This window comes from Musa acuminata, chromosome BXJ2-8 (genome assembly GCF_036884655.1).
Source record: "Musa acuminata AAA Group cultivar baxijiao chromosome BXJ2-8, Cavendish_Baxijiao_AAA, whole genome shotgun sequence".
In the NCBI taxonomy this organism is placed as follows: Eukaryota; Viridiplantae; Streptophyta; class Magnoliopsida; order Zingiberales; family Musaceae; genus Musa; species Musa acuminata.
Genome location: NC_088345.1, coordinates 20,654,398 through 20,667,500, shown reverse-complemented (window position 1 = coordinate 20,667,500; position 13,103 = coordinate 20,654,398). Strand labels below are relative to the sequence as shown.

Sequence of the window (13,103 nt, the reverse complement as noted above, 5' to 3'; positions counted from 1 at the left end):
CTTGCATCGGAAACCCGGCCTCCAATGAGTCCCACACTGCCGAGTACCTGTGCAACTCCTCCATGAACCTCCTCACAAAGCCTCTCTCTTCAGACTGCTCCTGCTCCTCCTCCTCCACCAGCGTCACAACCTTCGCCCCGAGCTCCACTGCTCCCCGCAGGAATGAAGCCACCGACGACGCCGACCCACTCCGTGTGTTGTTCATGGTCGGGTGGAGCACGCAGTTCATCACCAACGTCTCGCCCTTCACCACCTTCACACCCGCGGGGCGGAACTGCTCGTCGGCGTCGAGGCGGCACTGTGAGAAGGAGAAAGGCTGCCCGACCGATGCCGCGAACGCCGCCAGAAGCCGCCCGGTCTCCCGCATGGCGCGGCTTCCTCCTCGTGTGACGGCGGTGATGCGCAGGTGCGGCGGCGGGGACCCGCCGGGGCGCGACACCAGCGCCTGCAACAGGGAGGCCCACTGTACTCCCTCGGCGATGTCGTAGTCGATTATGTGGATTCGGCGCTCGCCCAGGGTCTCTTCCAAGATCGCCTGGTTGGCCGTGAAGTGGCCGAACTTTATGTAAGGAGACATGTCTTGGAGCAGCTGGAACGCCGTGAGCACATCGGACGTGTGGTGGTGGAGGTGGCCGTCGCGGAATGAATTTCGGCCACCACAGTGAGCACTGGCGCTACCGTCGAGCAGGCCTTGTAAGGCATCGGTGAAATGCGCGGTCAGACGCTCTATGCTCGTCCCTCCGACGCCAGCGCCGGCGCCGGCCTGCAACACCAACTCTTTGAGCCGAACCAATATCACCCGGGCTAGCTCCGGGCTCTTGTGCGGACCCGCAAGGGCTTCCGCCGCCGCCACCAGCAGGTGAACAAGCCGAAGGCCCTTCTCATCGCCGTCATGACTACCGCCGGCACCCACATCCTCCTCAGCAGGCGTGTCGGCACTTGTCGCCATGCTGCTTGGGCTCGAGTTGTAGGACGGAGTTTGGGACACGGACATGAGGCCGTCAGGGCTGTCAACGACGTCGGGGCACATCATGGACTCGATGAGCTCGTGGAAATCGTCTGCGACGGAGGAGAACGATCCCCAATCCACGGCAGGGTTCCAGTCGTTCCAGGCACATATAAAGTCGTCGTCCATGGTGGTGGTGGTGGAGCTGCAGCCGGAGGGAGCTACTGCTTCCTCCATAGCCACTTCCATCACTGTTGTTTTGTCTACCTACGTGCGTCTCATGCTATGATCACTCGCCTCCTATATAGACATAGAATTGGGAAACCAGAACAAAGGAAAAGGGGGAAAGAGAAGAGATGGTGATGAGACTTTGTTGCCATTAATCGACAAATTTACCTGTTGGTTTAAATATTATAACACAATATTTTAAGCTGGTTTCAGTGACTGCTGCTTGTGTTGTGGTTGGGTTTGCAGACATTGGAAATTACTACACCCTAAGAAGATTAATTTAGAAAAAATGGGAATAAATTAGACAAATGAGACAAAAGAGGCTTTCCTTCCTACCACATCGTAATATTGGAACAGAGACCTAGCAATTCCACATAATTTCTTCTCTCGTTTCATCTCTGGTTTAGCACTTTATACTTATAGTTGATCACAATAAGCAAGTTCTTCTATAATGAGTAATTTTTCAACAGCGTTTCGTCTACTTCTCAGTGATTTCGATAGGAATCCATCACCATCAGCGAAAAGGTAAATGGTTTGATGATTCAACATGAACGTATAATATAATCCTACACATCCTTTGCCATGATGAGATCACTGGAGAGTACAAGAGGCTACCTGCTCTTCATAAATTTGTACTACCAATCGGTCTCCTTCATTAGTCTTTGGAGATCCTCTTAGTTTAAGCCTCCATGTAGGTCACCCTGAGAAAGGGGACTCTCAAACAAGTTGGACATGATCAGCACAGCGTAAGCAGCTCATTCTGCCGGCATTCTGATATTGTTTAGATCTAACTCCCTCGTGAGGAACAGAGGTGGGCGTTTGGAATCAGAGAGACAAGGTGATATGATGGCAAGGGTCTGGATTGCCACCCAGTAAACTTGTTGATCCTTCATTATTGGTTCGCCTGCACCTGCATTGATTGTTCAAGTGGTCAATCTTTCGATTGGCTGTTGATCTGATGACTGCTCCAAGATTGTTGTCCAGCACATTGGACTGGGTCCTGAAACCCATTGTTAATGGAGATTCTTGTTGCCTCTTATTAGAATAAGGCCATGATGGTGTGCTGATCAGCAGCAACAACTTGACACTTCAATCCCGTTGTCATTCTCTGCCCGGTGTTAATTATTGTCCAGCGTTTCAACAAGACTGCCGAGAATTGTTTTCACTATTCCTTTCTACATTAGTAAGATAAACTAATTCATATTACAAATAACACAGAATAATGTGGGGAGATTGGCTATAATAAACTACCATGCAAAAAGGAATTGGTATAGGAAATACTTTATGAATTGCATCTCAGAAAAATAAAATTGTTCTGATCAAAATGTCATATACTTTGTTCTTTGTGACGGGATAAGAGCCTTAAAAATAGTAAAACATAATATAAGATATCAATTAGTCTAGTTAGTAAATCCTTTGACGATTAATCAAAAAGCTTTAGGTTCCAACCATGTCTTCATCACTTACCTTTTGTAAATAATAAAATAAAGTAAGGAACTATTGTGATGAATCAAATCTAGCAACAAGTTTCACTCGATCTATCCGTTCAAGCGCCTTGTTGTGATCTTGTCACTAATATTAAATTATTTTATCTTATCAAGAATCATTTTATATTAGCAATCGAGCTCTCTCATTCATGAAACAATTCACGAAACAATTCCTTGACTTCCTAGTGCAAAAAAAAAGTATTATAATATTGCCTTGATACAAAATGACTTAATCTAAGCTCTATGGCAGTATATATACTGTTAGGATTGATAAATATTTTTATGAGTCATTATATTTAAATTATTTAAAAGATTAGGTAAGGAGTAGGAATTCAAGTATAAATAAATAAATCCTTGGTGAAATGGATTTATTGATGTAAATATGATATATGTCTTAATAATTTGATGAGAAAAACATAGAAGAAAACACTATGTGCTCCTTGAGTTTTAGGTCCTCAAAGGACTGAGAAGAGTTCGAAAGAGATTTTGAATTTAGATTTGAGTTAACACAAGAGAGAGTGATTTCTTGTATTTATTTTTATATAATAAAAATTTTAATTTTCTCGATGGAGGTAGGCAAGGAGTGTCAACCTACAAAAATCTTCTATAAGTTTTTTGTTTACTCTTTATTTGTTGATCTTTGAAATTTCTCTTTTGATTTTTGTAGTCTTCTCCCTCTAATAATTGATTATCTTCTTGTTCAATAAAACCTCACAAGCATATTGAAAGGCTAAGTAAGTAAACATGAAAATATAAGTAATGAAGATCAAGAGAGGATTGAAGTAAAATGTGTAAGTAATATTCATCTTTCAATTATCATTAATATTATCTATAATGTTATTAATAAATATTCCATCATAAGTATTTGGGAAAAGTTAGAAAAAAATTGTTTAGTTAAAAGATTGACTAAAAAATTATATCCGAAGTAAAAAATTAAATGGTACTTTAAAGATAAACTACATGGATAAACGAGGGGAATAGAAATACTAAGTTTTACCATAACATTATCACTTGGTCTCATAGGCAAAATTATATTCACCAACTTAAGGTAAATAGTACTATCATTGAGCATCCTAAGACAATCATGCTCGGGTTTAGTAAGTTCTGTCATAACCTATAATTAAAGGATAATACTTCATTTATAATGTAAATTATTAGGTCCTTGTTAAAATTCTTTCTAATAGGATCATATCTCTTTTTGATAAGATTATAATATCCTTTCAGCAATTGACGTCTATTAAGAGTTATATTATCCATAATATCATAAAATCATATTGATTATTCAAGAATTAGCTCATTCTATAAATCTAAGGGGCAAAACCCTCTTGTGCTCATCTAACTTGATCTTAAGAAGACACATGATTGTCTATCCGGGAAGGTGAACAATGATGCTCTTTTGGCCTTTAATATTTCTCCTAAGTTTATCTCTTGGATTTTGGAAGATGAGGCCTCCCTCAATCGCTTGTTATATTAATGGAGATCAGTTTTCTTATCGTAAAAGTCAAAGGGATATTAGGCAAAGAGAACCCCTTATATATTTCTTAGTGGCTTAACTTCTTTCTCACTTTCTAAATCAAGCTGTTAATTTTTGTAATCTCAACCCTTTACATTTCAAAACATATTCAAACTAACCAACTTGACGTTTTTTAATGATATACTTTTATTCTTTATGTCCAATAAGAAATCCTATTAAATCATTCCTAAGGTTTTCCAACATTATAAGGCCTTAACTAATTAGAAAATAAATATTTTAAAAATATAAATTTACTTTTTCAAGATTACCCACAAAAAGGAAAAATTGAGCTTTATGTGTTTTTTAATATTAGAGAGGAAAAACTTCCTTTCAAGTATTTGGGGATCATGATATCCCTCGTAGAATATCCAAAGATGTATTTAATTATTTTAATAATTAAATTCTTAATAAATTGAGTGAAGGGAATAGGACCCAACTTTTGTAAATAGGCATAATCACTCTTAATACTATTCCTTTACATTTTTTAAATGTCTTATGGATACCTAAATTCATCATCAATAATATTAAAAGTACTATTAGAAATTTTCTTTCGAAAATTAGATTTTTTATGAGATACATTTGATTTTGTAAAAAATTATTAGTAGACCTAAATCGGAGGGGGATTAGGTATTCATTACCCCAATATTACCAAAATTATTTTACAAGTGAAGTAAATCAGTCTTTTCTTAAATCAAGTTTCTTGACTTTAGACTAATGTTATTTTTGCTAAATATATGTCTCATTATTCTTAGGATCCTCCTAATTTTGGGTGCAACTAGTATTGAAAACTATTTATCATGCATATGAATACTCTTCGTTCTAGTTTTTCTCTTGTAATTAGGAATAATGACTTTATTAATGATCTAAATGATAATCACAAATACGATCTACTTATTAAACATAAACTTATTTTTGTTAACTATCTTATTAATCCTTAGGACTATAAATTATTTATCAATCTTGAGAACAATACTAACTAAATTGTTTGAAATATATACTTGTGACACGGGAGTGTCTAATTTACTACAATTTGATCATATGAACCTTGATTATGATATAATATATTTTTTTCAACCAACAATGATGCCTCATAATCTCCAACTCAACCAACTCAAATATGACAGCTTATCAGTATATTTTCTGTACAAAGTTAAAACTGTTTCAAGATGTTTTTTTCATGACCAAGGAATGCATTAAAGGAGTTGGTTAGCAACCGTAAACACTTAATTTTAAAATTCCCTATGCATGAAGGGTTGTTTCATGCACTAGTACTTATTTTAGTGTTTAAGGCTTAAAATGTACTTTAGAAACTAATGATATTTTAGTAGAAGCTCTCTTGGAGTGCTCTCATAAACTATGTATCTCTTGGATGCGTCCTTGAGTGGCGAGTCTTTTATTTTCTAGTTCTATATCCTTGTTTAATTTCCGTTGGGTATGAACTTTTTGTATCCCATTGTGATTTTAAACTTGGTGGTGAGCTACTTTTCATTTTTATCAAAGTTGATTTGTTAGTTCATGAGCATCTCTTCCTCCTTTAGTATATATTGAATATTTATCTAAAAGACAATCAATATTTGTCTAAAAGATAACTATCAATCAGGCTAATATATAAGTTCTCACCATCCTCTTCTAATATTTTTAGTAACAATTGTATTCCTTAAAAGTCCCTTTGGAGTCATCTTGATTTACCCCAACAATTCTTTGTTGTTGAAAATTACTATATCATACACTTAATATCTCTGATAGACTACCTAGTTTCCTATTATTTTTACTATAATAGTCCTTATAGCCAACAACACATTTTCTAAAGCATGAGATTTTTTTTGCTGATCTTTCCTTCTTATTACTAATAACTTAATTGTCAATAACACTCATGTGAGAATCCTTATTTTCAATAACTTATGGATGATCTTGATGACTAGAAATGAAACAATATTTAGAAATACTAGATACTCTTCGTCTAGTATAGCACTCTCATATCATATCTATATAACAATCTTTTTTAAAACCAAAATGAAGGGATAAATAGGGAGAGATAATTTCTTCAAATAAAATGGACAAGGCTAGACAATGATTGCATAAAGTTGAATGTTGATTTTCTTTTGATGCTGGAATAGAATTAGGTGGGGTAGGCTTCGTACTTCCATCTAGTGATATTAACTCTTTATTGAGACTAATATTGAGTGACATGTAAATATTTTGATAGTGGAGAAACCTCCCTCTTGGTTTTTTGCTTAATTCCATTAGACTTTTTTACTGTTTTCTTTTTTTTTTCTTTTTCTTAAATGGAGGAAGGGTCATATTTTTAGAGAAGACAATAGGCGTGCCTATTGACTGGCTGACCATGCCAAAGATATACAAAGTTGATCATTTATGAACTGCATATTGGCATCATGAATTTAGTATTTTATGCTTTGAGTAGGGAGTGATCTGTAATAGACTTGTGATGTAATTAATTTATCCATCTCTATATGGGAAAAAAAACTTGGCCATCAGTTGTTCTTTTCCTTCTTTCTAGTATTATAATATTATCAATAAACACAGACATGACATCAGGAGCTCAAAGTTATAATGTTATAATATTATCCGGGGATTACCTTTTGACAGCTAAAAGGATAACAAAGAACAAGTAATGACGAGGAAGTGACAGAAGAAGAAAAACCAAAAAGGGCAAGAATTGACGAAGTATACAATATAAAAAGAACATAAAAGCTCAAGCCATCCTGTACCGAAGGTCTTGTTTGAAATAATGGGAACTTAATCCTTTGATATAAGAATGCTTTTAGCACATGAAAGGTGAAATCCTTTCTTCCATCAAATCCACATTTCAGGTAGATACTGAAACCACACAACACAATTCATTGGACCAATCACTGACCTCAAGTTAATTAAGCCAGATCCAGTCATCACGTGGATTGTCGATCACCAAATGAATACAAACACTAAAATAGTATCAAGGTTGTCAGCGTCAACAACATCACCGAGTATATATACCTTCGGACGCAAAGTTACATGTCAATTTTTCGAGAGCTTCTGTACAAAAATGAGGTCGATAAATCCAAAGCTCTCTTCCTTCCTTTATTAAGACAAAAGTTAAGCTTATAAATACAAAGCTCTCTTCCTTCTTTTATTAAGGCAACTTGCAAGTACAAATTGAATCATGCCATCGCTACCTCCACTCTATTATATTATCACCATAAGTTCAGTTGAACTTTTGGAGATGCATCACAGGACATATAAATATATGTATATATATATATATATATATATATATATATATATATATATATATATATATATATATATATATATATATATATATATATATATATATATATATATTATACTCGAAAGATTCTCAACTTCACTACTTTATATAGCTGTCATTTTCAGTCTTTGAAGAATCTTTAATATTAATTCACAAATTTCGATGAGCCTAATTAAATAACAAGATACCAAGAGAACCACCAGATGCCGTCCGTTAAGATGCTTGTCATATGCCTTAGCTTAGGCCATCTCATTCGGACTATTAGGTCAAGTTTGGAATAGAGTTGTAGCGTCAGACAAAAATGCTGACTAACGAAGGGCTCAACAAGTGTACTAATGATAACTGCAGACACAAGCCATATTGGTATGCTTGTAGGGAAGCATATACTTCAGCATAAACCTTAATGATCAGAAGCAGATATAATATACTTCAGCATATTGGCAAGTGTTAGATTAATGTTGTCAGGGTTGGCTAGATCTGAATATAGAACTCATTAAACTGTCTTAGCATGTAGTGGTCCCTCATTACTAGTCTATGCCAATCAATGCTGCACCTGTAGTTGTAAGGTTGTAGACTATTATAAATTCTACAACCCTGGAGATTATGAAACGTAATAACTTAATTTGAAGAAATGCTTTTTTGAAATTAGTATATAACGGCCTTTTTTGTTTTGTAGAAATCTTGGCAATATCTTGAGACTTTACAATGACATTTTCCAAAATTGAAACTGAAAACAAAATTTGTTTGTGGAAGGTCTTTAGTTCATGTATATGCATGACCATGGCATTATACAAACTCTATAAACCTTTGAGAAGGAAAGCGAAGGCTTATTCTTGGTCTTTTCAAGCCTTTTTCAAAAGGATCTTGACATCCTCGAGGGAGAAAGCTTTTGATTTCTAGTATTCAATGAACCAAGATCATCCACTTACGAGTGAATGCACCCAATAGGTGTCTCATCGAAAGCTTTTTGTTCTATTTTGCTAATCACTCGCTTTTTAACCCTTGATCTCAGTACAATGTTTGGATGGTAGTAAGTTTGTCATCCATAACTTTATCAACAATGAATATTCACTAATTCTTGGAAGATAAAGTCATGGAATAGATTAAAAAAACAAAAAACAAAAGGGACCAAGGTTAAGTCAGTCCTTGTACTACATGGATACTTGAACGAAATTTCCAACTCGGGCCTCTCTAATTTCTTTTGTTGCATTCTGGCTTCACAGCGACTCAAATTTGGCAAGTGGATATTGTGACAATATCACATGCAAATTTTCGCACAATAAATTATAAATGTCAATCTCATTGAAAACACAATCAATGACGATCACGTAATATGTTTATAATTGTCCGAACTTCAAAGTTATTTGAAGGGTTTATCTTCAATGTATCAGGCGATGAATGAATCCATATAATCCGTGCAAAAGCTGCATGTTGTCATTATTCCTAGCTTAAACTTTGATCAAAAGAACCATGTCATGTGCTTCTGGCAGCTGTTGTGCACATGGTGATCAATTTGGTCGTTAGCAGGTCTGCGATGGCCCTTGAACACCGGTGTGTGGAGGCTAAGGCCAAGAGAAAGAACAATAGATGATCTTTAGATATCATCAACTTGCAGTAAAACAACAAATTCTTTGGGTGCAGAACCAGGTTGGGAATGTGATGTACTCGCACACACTAGTGTTTCTGAAAGACCAGCATCAGCTAGGGTAACTTCCAATATCAGCCCAACCATTCATTTATACCAGTCATATAAATTTTGTCGTTGACTACCTTTCAAATAATCATTCGCTTTTTGGTTGCTTTCAACGTGGAACAAGACAAGGCACAGCTGATCGTTTATCAAATTCAAGGCAGAAAATGGCAGCACAAGCGAACAACATATTTACACTGGAAAAAGTACGAGTTGTTTCCTGGCTGCATGTTGCAGCAGTCACTAATGAGTATTTTAGATCTCGTTGCATGCATGCATGGCACGGTGCACTGATCATGCCATCTTACTAAGCCACAGTTATCTGAAGCAAAACCTAAGCCCTAGACTAAAATTCTACCAGATCTGGCTTCCTGTTATAAGACTACTAAGTTCCTCTACCAACTTATCAGTTTATGCCAGCTGATTAGAAAGAAAGAAGATTAAACCCACATAAACCTCCAGTTTGACCTAACAAATTGTTTGCAGGCTGATCATCATCAAGAAACGTGAACATGCAACAAAGAACGAACAACACTGCAAGGTTTAGGCATCTTAGACGAAGATACACAGTCACGCAGTCTCACCTAAAACTACATTTCGCTGTTCTTCTTGAATGGAAATTAGTTGTACTTGGAGACGGCGGACGACCATTTGGCACCTACCACTCGATCGGTGGGCATTAATCAAATGAGAGCCTTTGCTTTGCCCCTTACGTCAAGCGCCGTATCTTCCAATCTGCGTGATTTGCCTGCCGTCCATTGCTGCTTCTATACTGCAAAAGAATTCCACAATAAGACGACACTTGGAGCTCTTTTCTGCATCCGTCATTGTTTAACATCAGTCACGTCAGAGCCATCAGTTTGCTAAGCTAAAGAAGCAACAACAACAATTATTTGCTTGTGTGTTCTCAAAGCTAGCCATTCGAGTGCTTGTCCAAGGGTAGTGATAGCTCTACAATTACTTTGGTTTTTTGGACATGTCGGGAGGTGATGTTCCATGACATCATCAATTGGTCAAAAACGATGGGCGATACTTGCAAAGATGACCAGCGCCAACCGCAAAGGGGAATAATAAAGTTTACCTATGACAACATCGTGAAAAGGAGCTCGTTTTCATCCCATATTTTTCATTCTTAATTCTGTTGTAATTTTTTTGCACTAATTTTGTTGTGCTATTATTAAGATACTCTTATCACACTCTAAAAATAACATTCATACATTAAAATTATTGAGATACGAAACTATTTTAAACAAAAAAAATTCAATCATCCGAAATCAAATAAGATCCATAATATAAGATTGAAGATACAAAAATAATTCAATTCTCATTCACATCCTATAAAATTTATATAATTTTTTAATCATTCAATACGTCACTAGATCAATCCATAAATCCCATAGTCAACTCAAAGATGCTTAACAATTACTTATGAACTCACTAGATCAATTAAACACCATATCCATAATCCAGTCATTTACCACAATATCTATTTTCATTTATAAAAACAAACACCAAATCATATTTTCTGACACCATCAGAACCAAAATATTTCTTTATTACATAAGGAACAAAACAACGTTCATATAACTTGAGGCCAATTTTTAGAGACAAAAACTCTACTAGTGTTTCACTTCTTACCCCTCTCTCATGGCTGTTTGTGGCTCATCGCTAACAGCAAGACGCCTCCCCCTTCATGTTGGTAAGGATCGTGCATTCCCTCTGTTTTCAAAAGCTACCAGGATTCTAATCAGCAAGGCTGAGTTATCTCAAATCAAAGCATCTAGGGGACTATCGAACAAGGGAGGAGGTGCTATTCTGATCAAGAATGTCCCCTTGGTCCCTACGGCGATGTTGTGTGAGGAAGCAAACCCCAAAGTTCCAACTACTACCTATCCGGCATCGATTTCTTCTGCATATTCATATAAGGCTATGATGTCTTCTCGTGAGTCACTTGTGTCCTCTTTAAACACTAAAGCTTCTACGAAAGTTATAGTGGGGTCACGAGTTCTTCCCGTGGACACCGACTTTTCCAAATCATAACGCCTCCTCTCGTGACCTCTCGACCTGCAGATGGGCTTCAACCTATTAGCGCCTAGCATGGTGTTGCCAAGGTCTGAGCGAGTAGTCCCCATCAGCATAATTTGATCCGTGGTAGCCCCTCGCTGTCGACCGGTGATTCGAGAGCTCCGGGGAAATAAGCGAAATCTTACCTGATAAAATCAAATTATCGCTAAAAAATAAATATAAAATCAAAAGAAACAATCTATATTGCTTGTAAAATTAAAGTATTAACTAGAAGACTAAAAATAATAAAATAAAAATATGATAGAAGACATATATGTGTAAGAACATAGATTATCTTTAGGCATGTGCTCACGATAGTTTGTGGAATACTGTTGATTTTGGTCTCGTCATTTTTTCTTTATTGTTAAAATCTTCTCTTGAAATTTGGATAATAGACAGCAGCCTATATGGGCTTCTTATAATAGTTAGGCACAGCCTATATGAGCTTCTTATAATAGTTGGGCAAAGCTTGATGCAGAGTTTTGGCTATTGGATTTACAATAGTTTTCTATTGTAGAATCATGTAACAAGTTGACATAAGAATTCTCTTTATGTGCTGATCTCAGCAACTATTGGATAAGGACTACTAAGACTTTCTTTCTCTTCTTCTTTCTTTTGTTGCTGCTCTAAGCTAGAAAGTTATTCTAGATTGATTGGAAGGCTAGATAGAAGGAAGAAGGGTACTACTGTTGTCCTCATTTTTCTCTCCTCTCCTCTCCTCTCCTCTCCTACTCTTATTAGGAGTTGGCACTATCTTCTCCTTATGGCTACCCCTATTTGGGTGAGGGTTATCCTAATATTAGTTTAATTAGAATTGGGATAGAGGTGAGTGGACTGTTATGATATAAGCTTTACTTGGTCGAATAGGGCTTTGAGTCTTCAAGGGCCCTTCAATAGAGGTTGGCCAATTTGGTTAAGTATTATTAAGATCATCCTTGATCACAAGCTTGCCTAATTATGTGATTCATGTCTCATTGTGTTAAACCCCGTCCCCCCCCCCCCCCCCTCACCCTACTCCAAATAATGCATTTCAAAATTTGTGAACTTATTTTAAATCAAAAAAATTTTGATTCGTCCACAATCCAAAATTAGGATCTAAGATAATATTATTTGACAATACTAAGAGTATTAAAATTTGATTCACATCTATAACACCTGTGAAGTTTATAATCATTCAACACATCACTCGATAACTCCATAAACCCTGAGACCTACTCAAAATCATTAACAACCTAATATTTTAATGAGTGACAAGCTAATCTGATAATTTTATATAGCAATAGAGTAAGCTACAAAACTAAGTAAGTAACTAATATACTCATGATGAAGAGATGGTAGCTCATATGACCATAATATTAAGGTGTAAGGCATGGATACAAGAATTATAAATATCATTTCATTAGATACAAGAATCATAGATGTTATTTTATTAGATACAAGAATTATAAATATTATTTCATTAGAAGAATATATAATAAGAAAGCAAAGAATAATATATAAGCTATTCAATATCAAGATACAAGTCATTAGTTCAAGAGTAGAGTCATAATTGACATTTCTTTTGATTCATTCATAACAATAGTGTAAAGAGCATTAGGAGCATATCAATGAAATAAAAAATATTTGAAAGTATATCAATAAGGTAAAGAACATGTAGAAGTATATTAATGAAGCAAATAATATTTAGGGGCATATCAATGAAATAAAGAACATTTAGGTATATATCAATAAAGTAAAGAATATTTAGGAGTATATCAATGAAGTAAATGATATTTAGGAGTACAACAATAAAGTAAAAAGCACTTAGGAGTATATTATTAAAGTAAAAAATATTTAGAAGTATATCAATGAGAACAAATAAGAAACATAAGCTGAAGGATAATATTTAACATTTTATTCACTTCATT

At 35.9% G+C, this 13,103-nt stretch overlaps 1 protein-coding gene and 1 long non-coding RNA gene across 2 annotated transcripts in view; both read right to left on the bottom strand.

Moving 5' to 3' along the window:
- LOC103999207 (protein NODULATION SIGNALING PATHWAY 2) overlaps nucleotides 1-1,268 on the bottom strand; it is a 1,704-nt gene extending 436 nt beyond the window's left edge. Inside the window, exon 1 of the mRNA XM_009420887.3 lies at nucleotides 1-1,268. This exon is cut by the window's left edge and continues 436 nt beyond it. Coding sequence (XP_009419162.2) covers nucleotides 1-1,195 — 1,195 coding nt within the window. The 5' untranslated portion in view covers nucleotides 1,196-1,268.
- An 8,071-nt stretch (nucleotides 1,269-9,339) lies between these two features.
- On the bottom strand, nucleotides 9,340-11,033 carry LOC135618428 (uncharacterized). Its single transcript, XR_010489005.1, has 2 exons — nucleotides 10,771-11,033; nucleotides 9,340-9,904 (listed from the first exon to the last, which is right to left on the bottom strand). It is a non-coding gene; the product is annotated as an uncharacterized LOC135618428 (long non-coding RNA).
- Nucleotides 11,034-13,103: the final 2,070 nt, after the last annotated feature.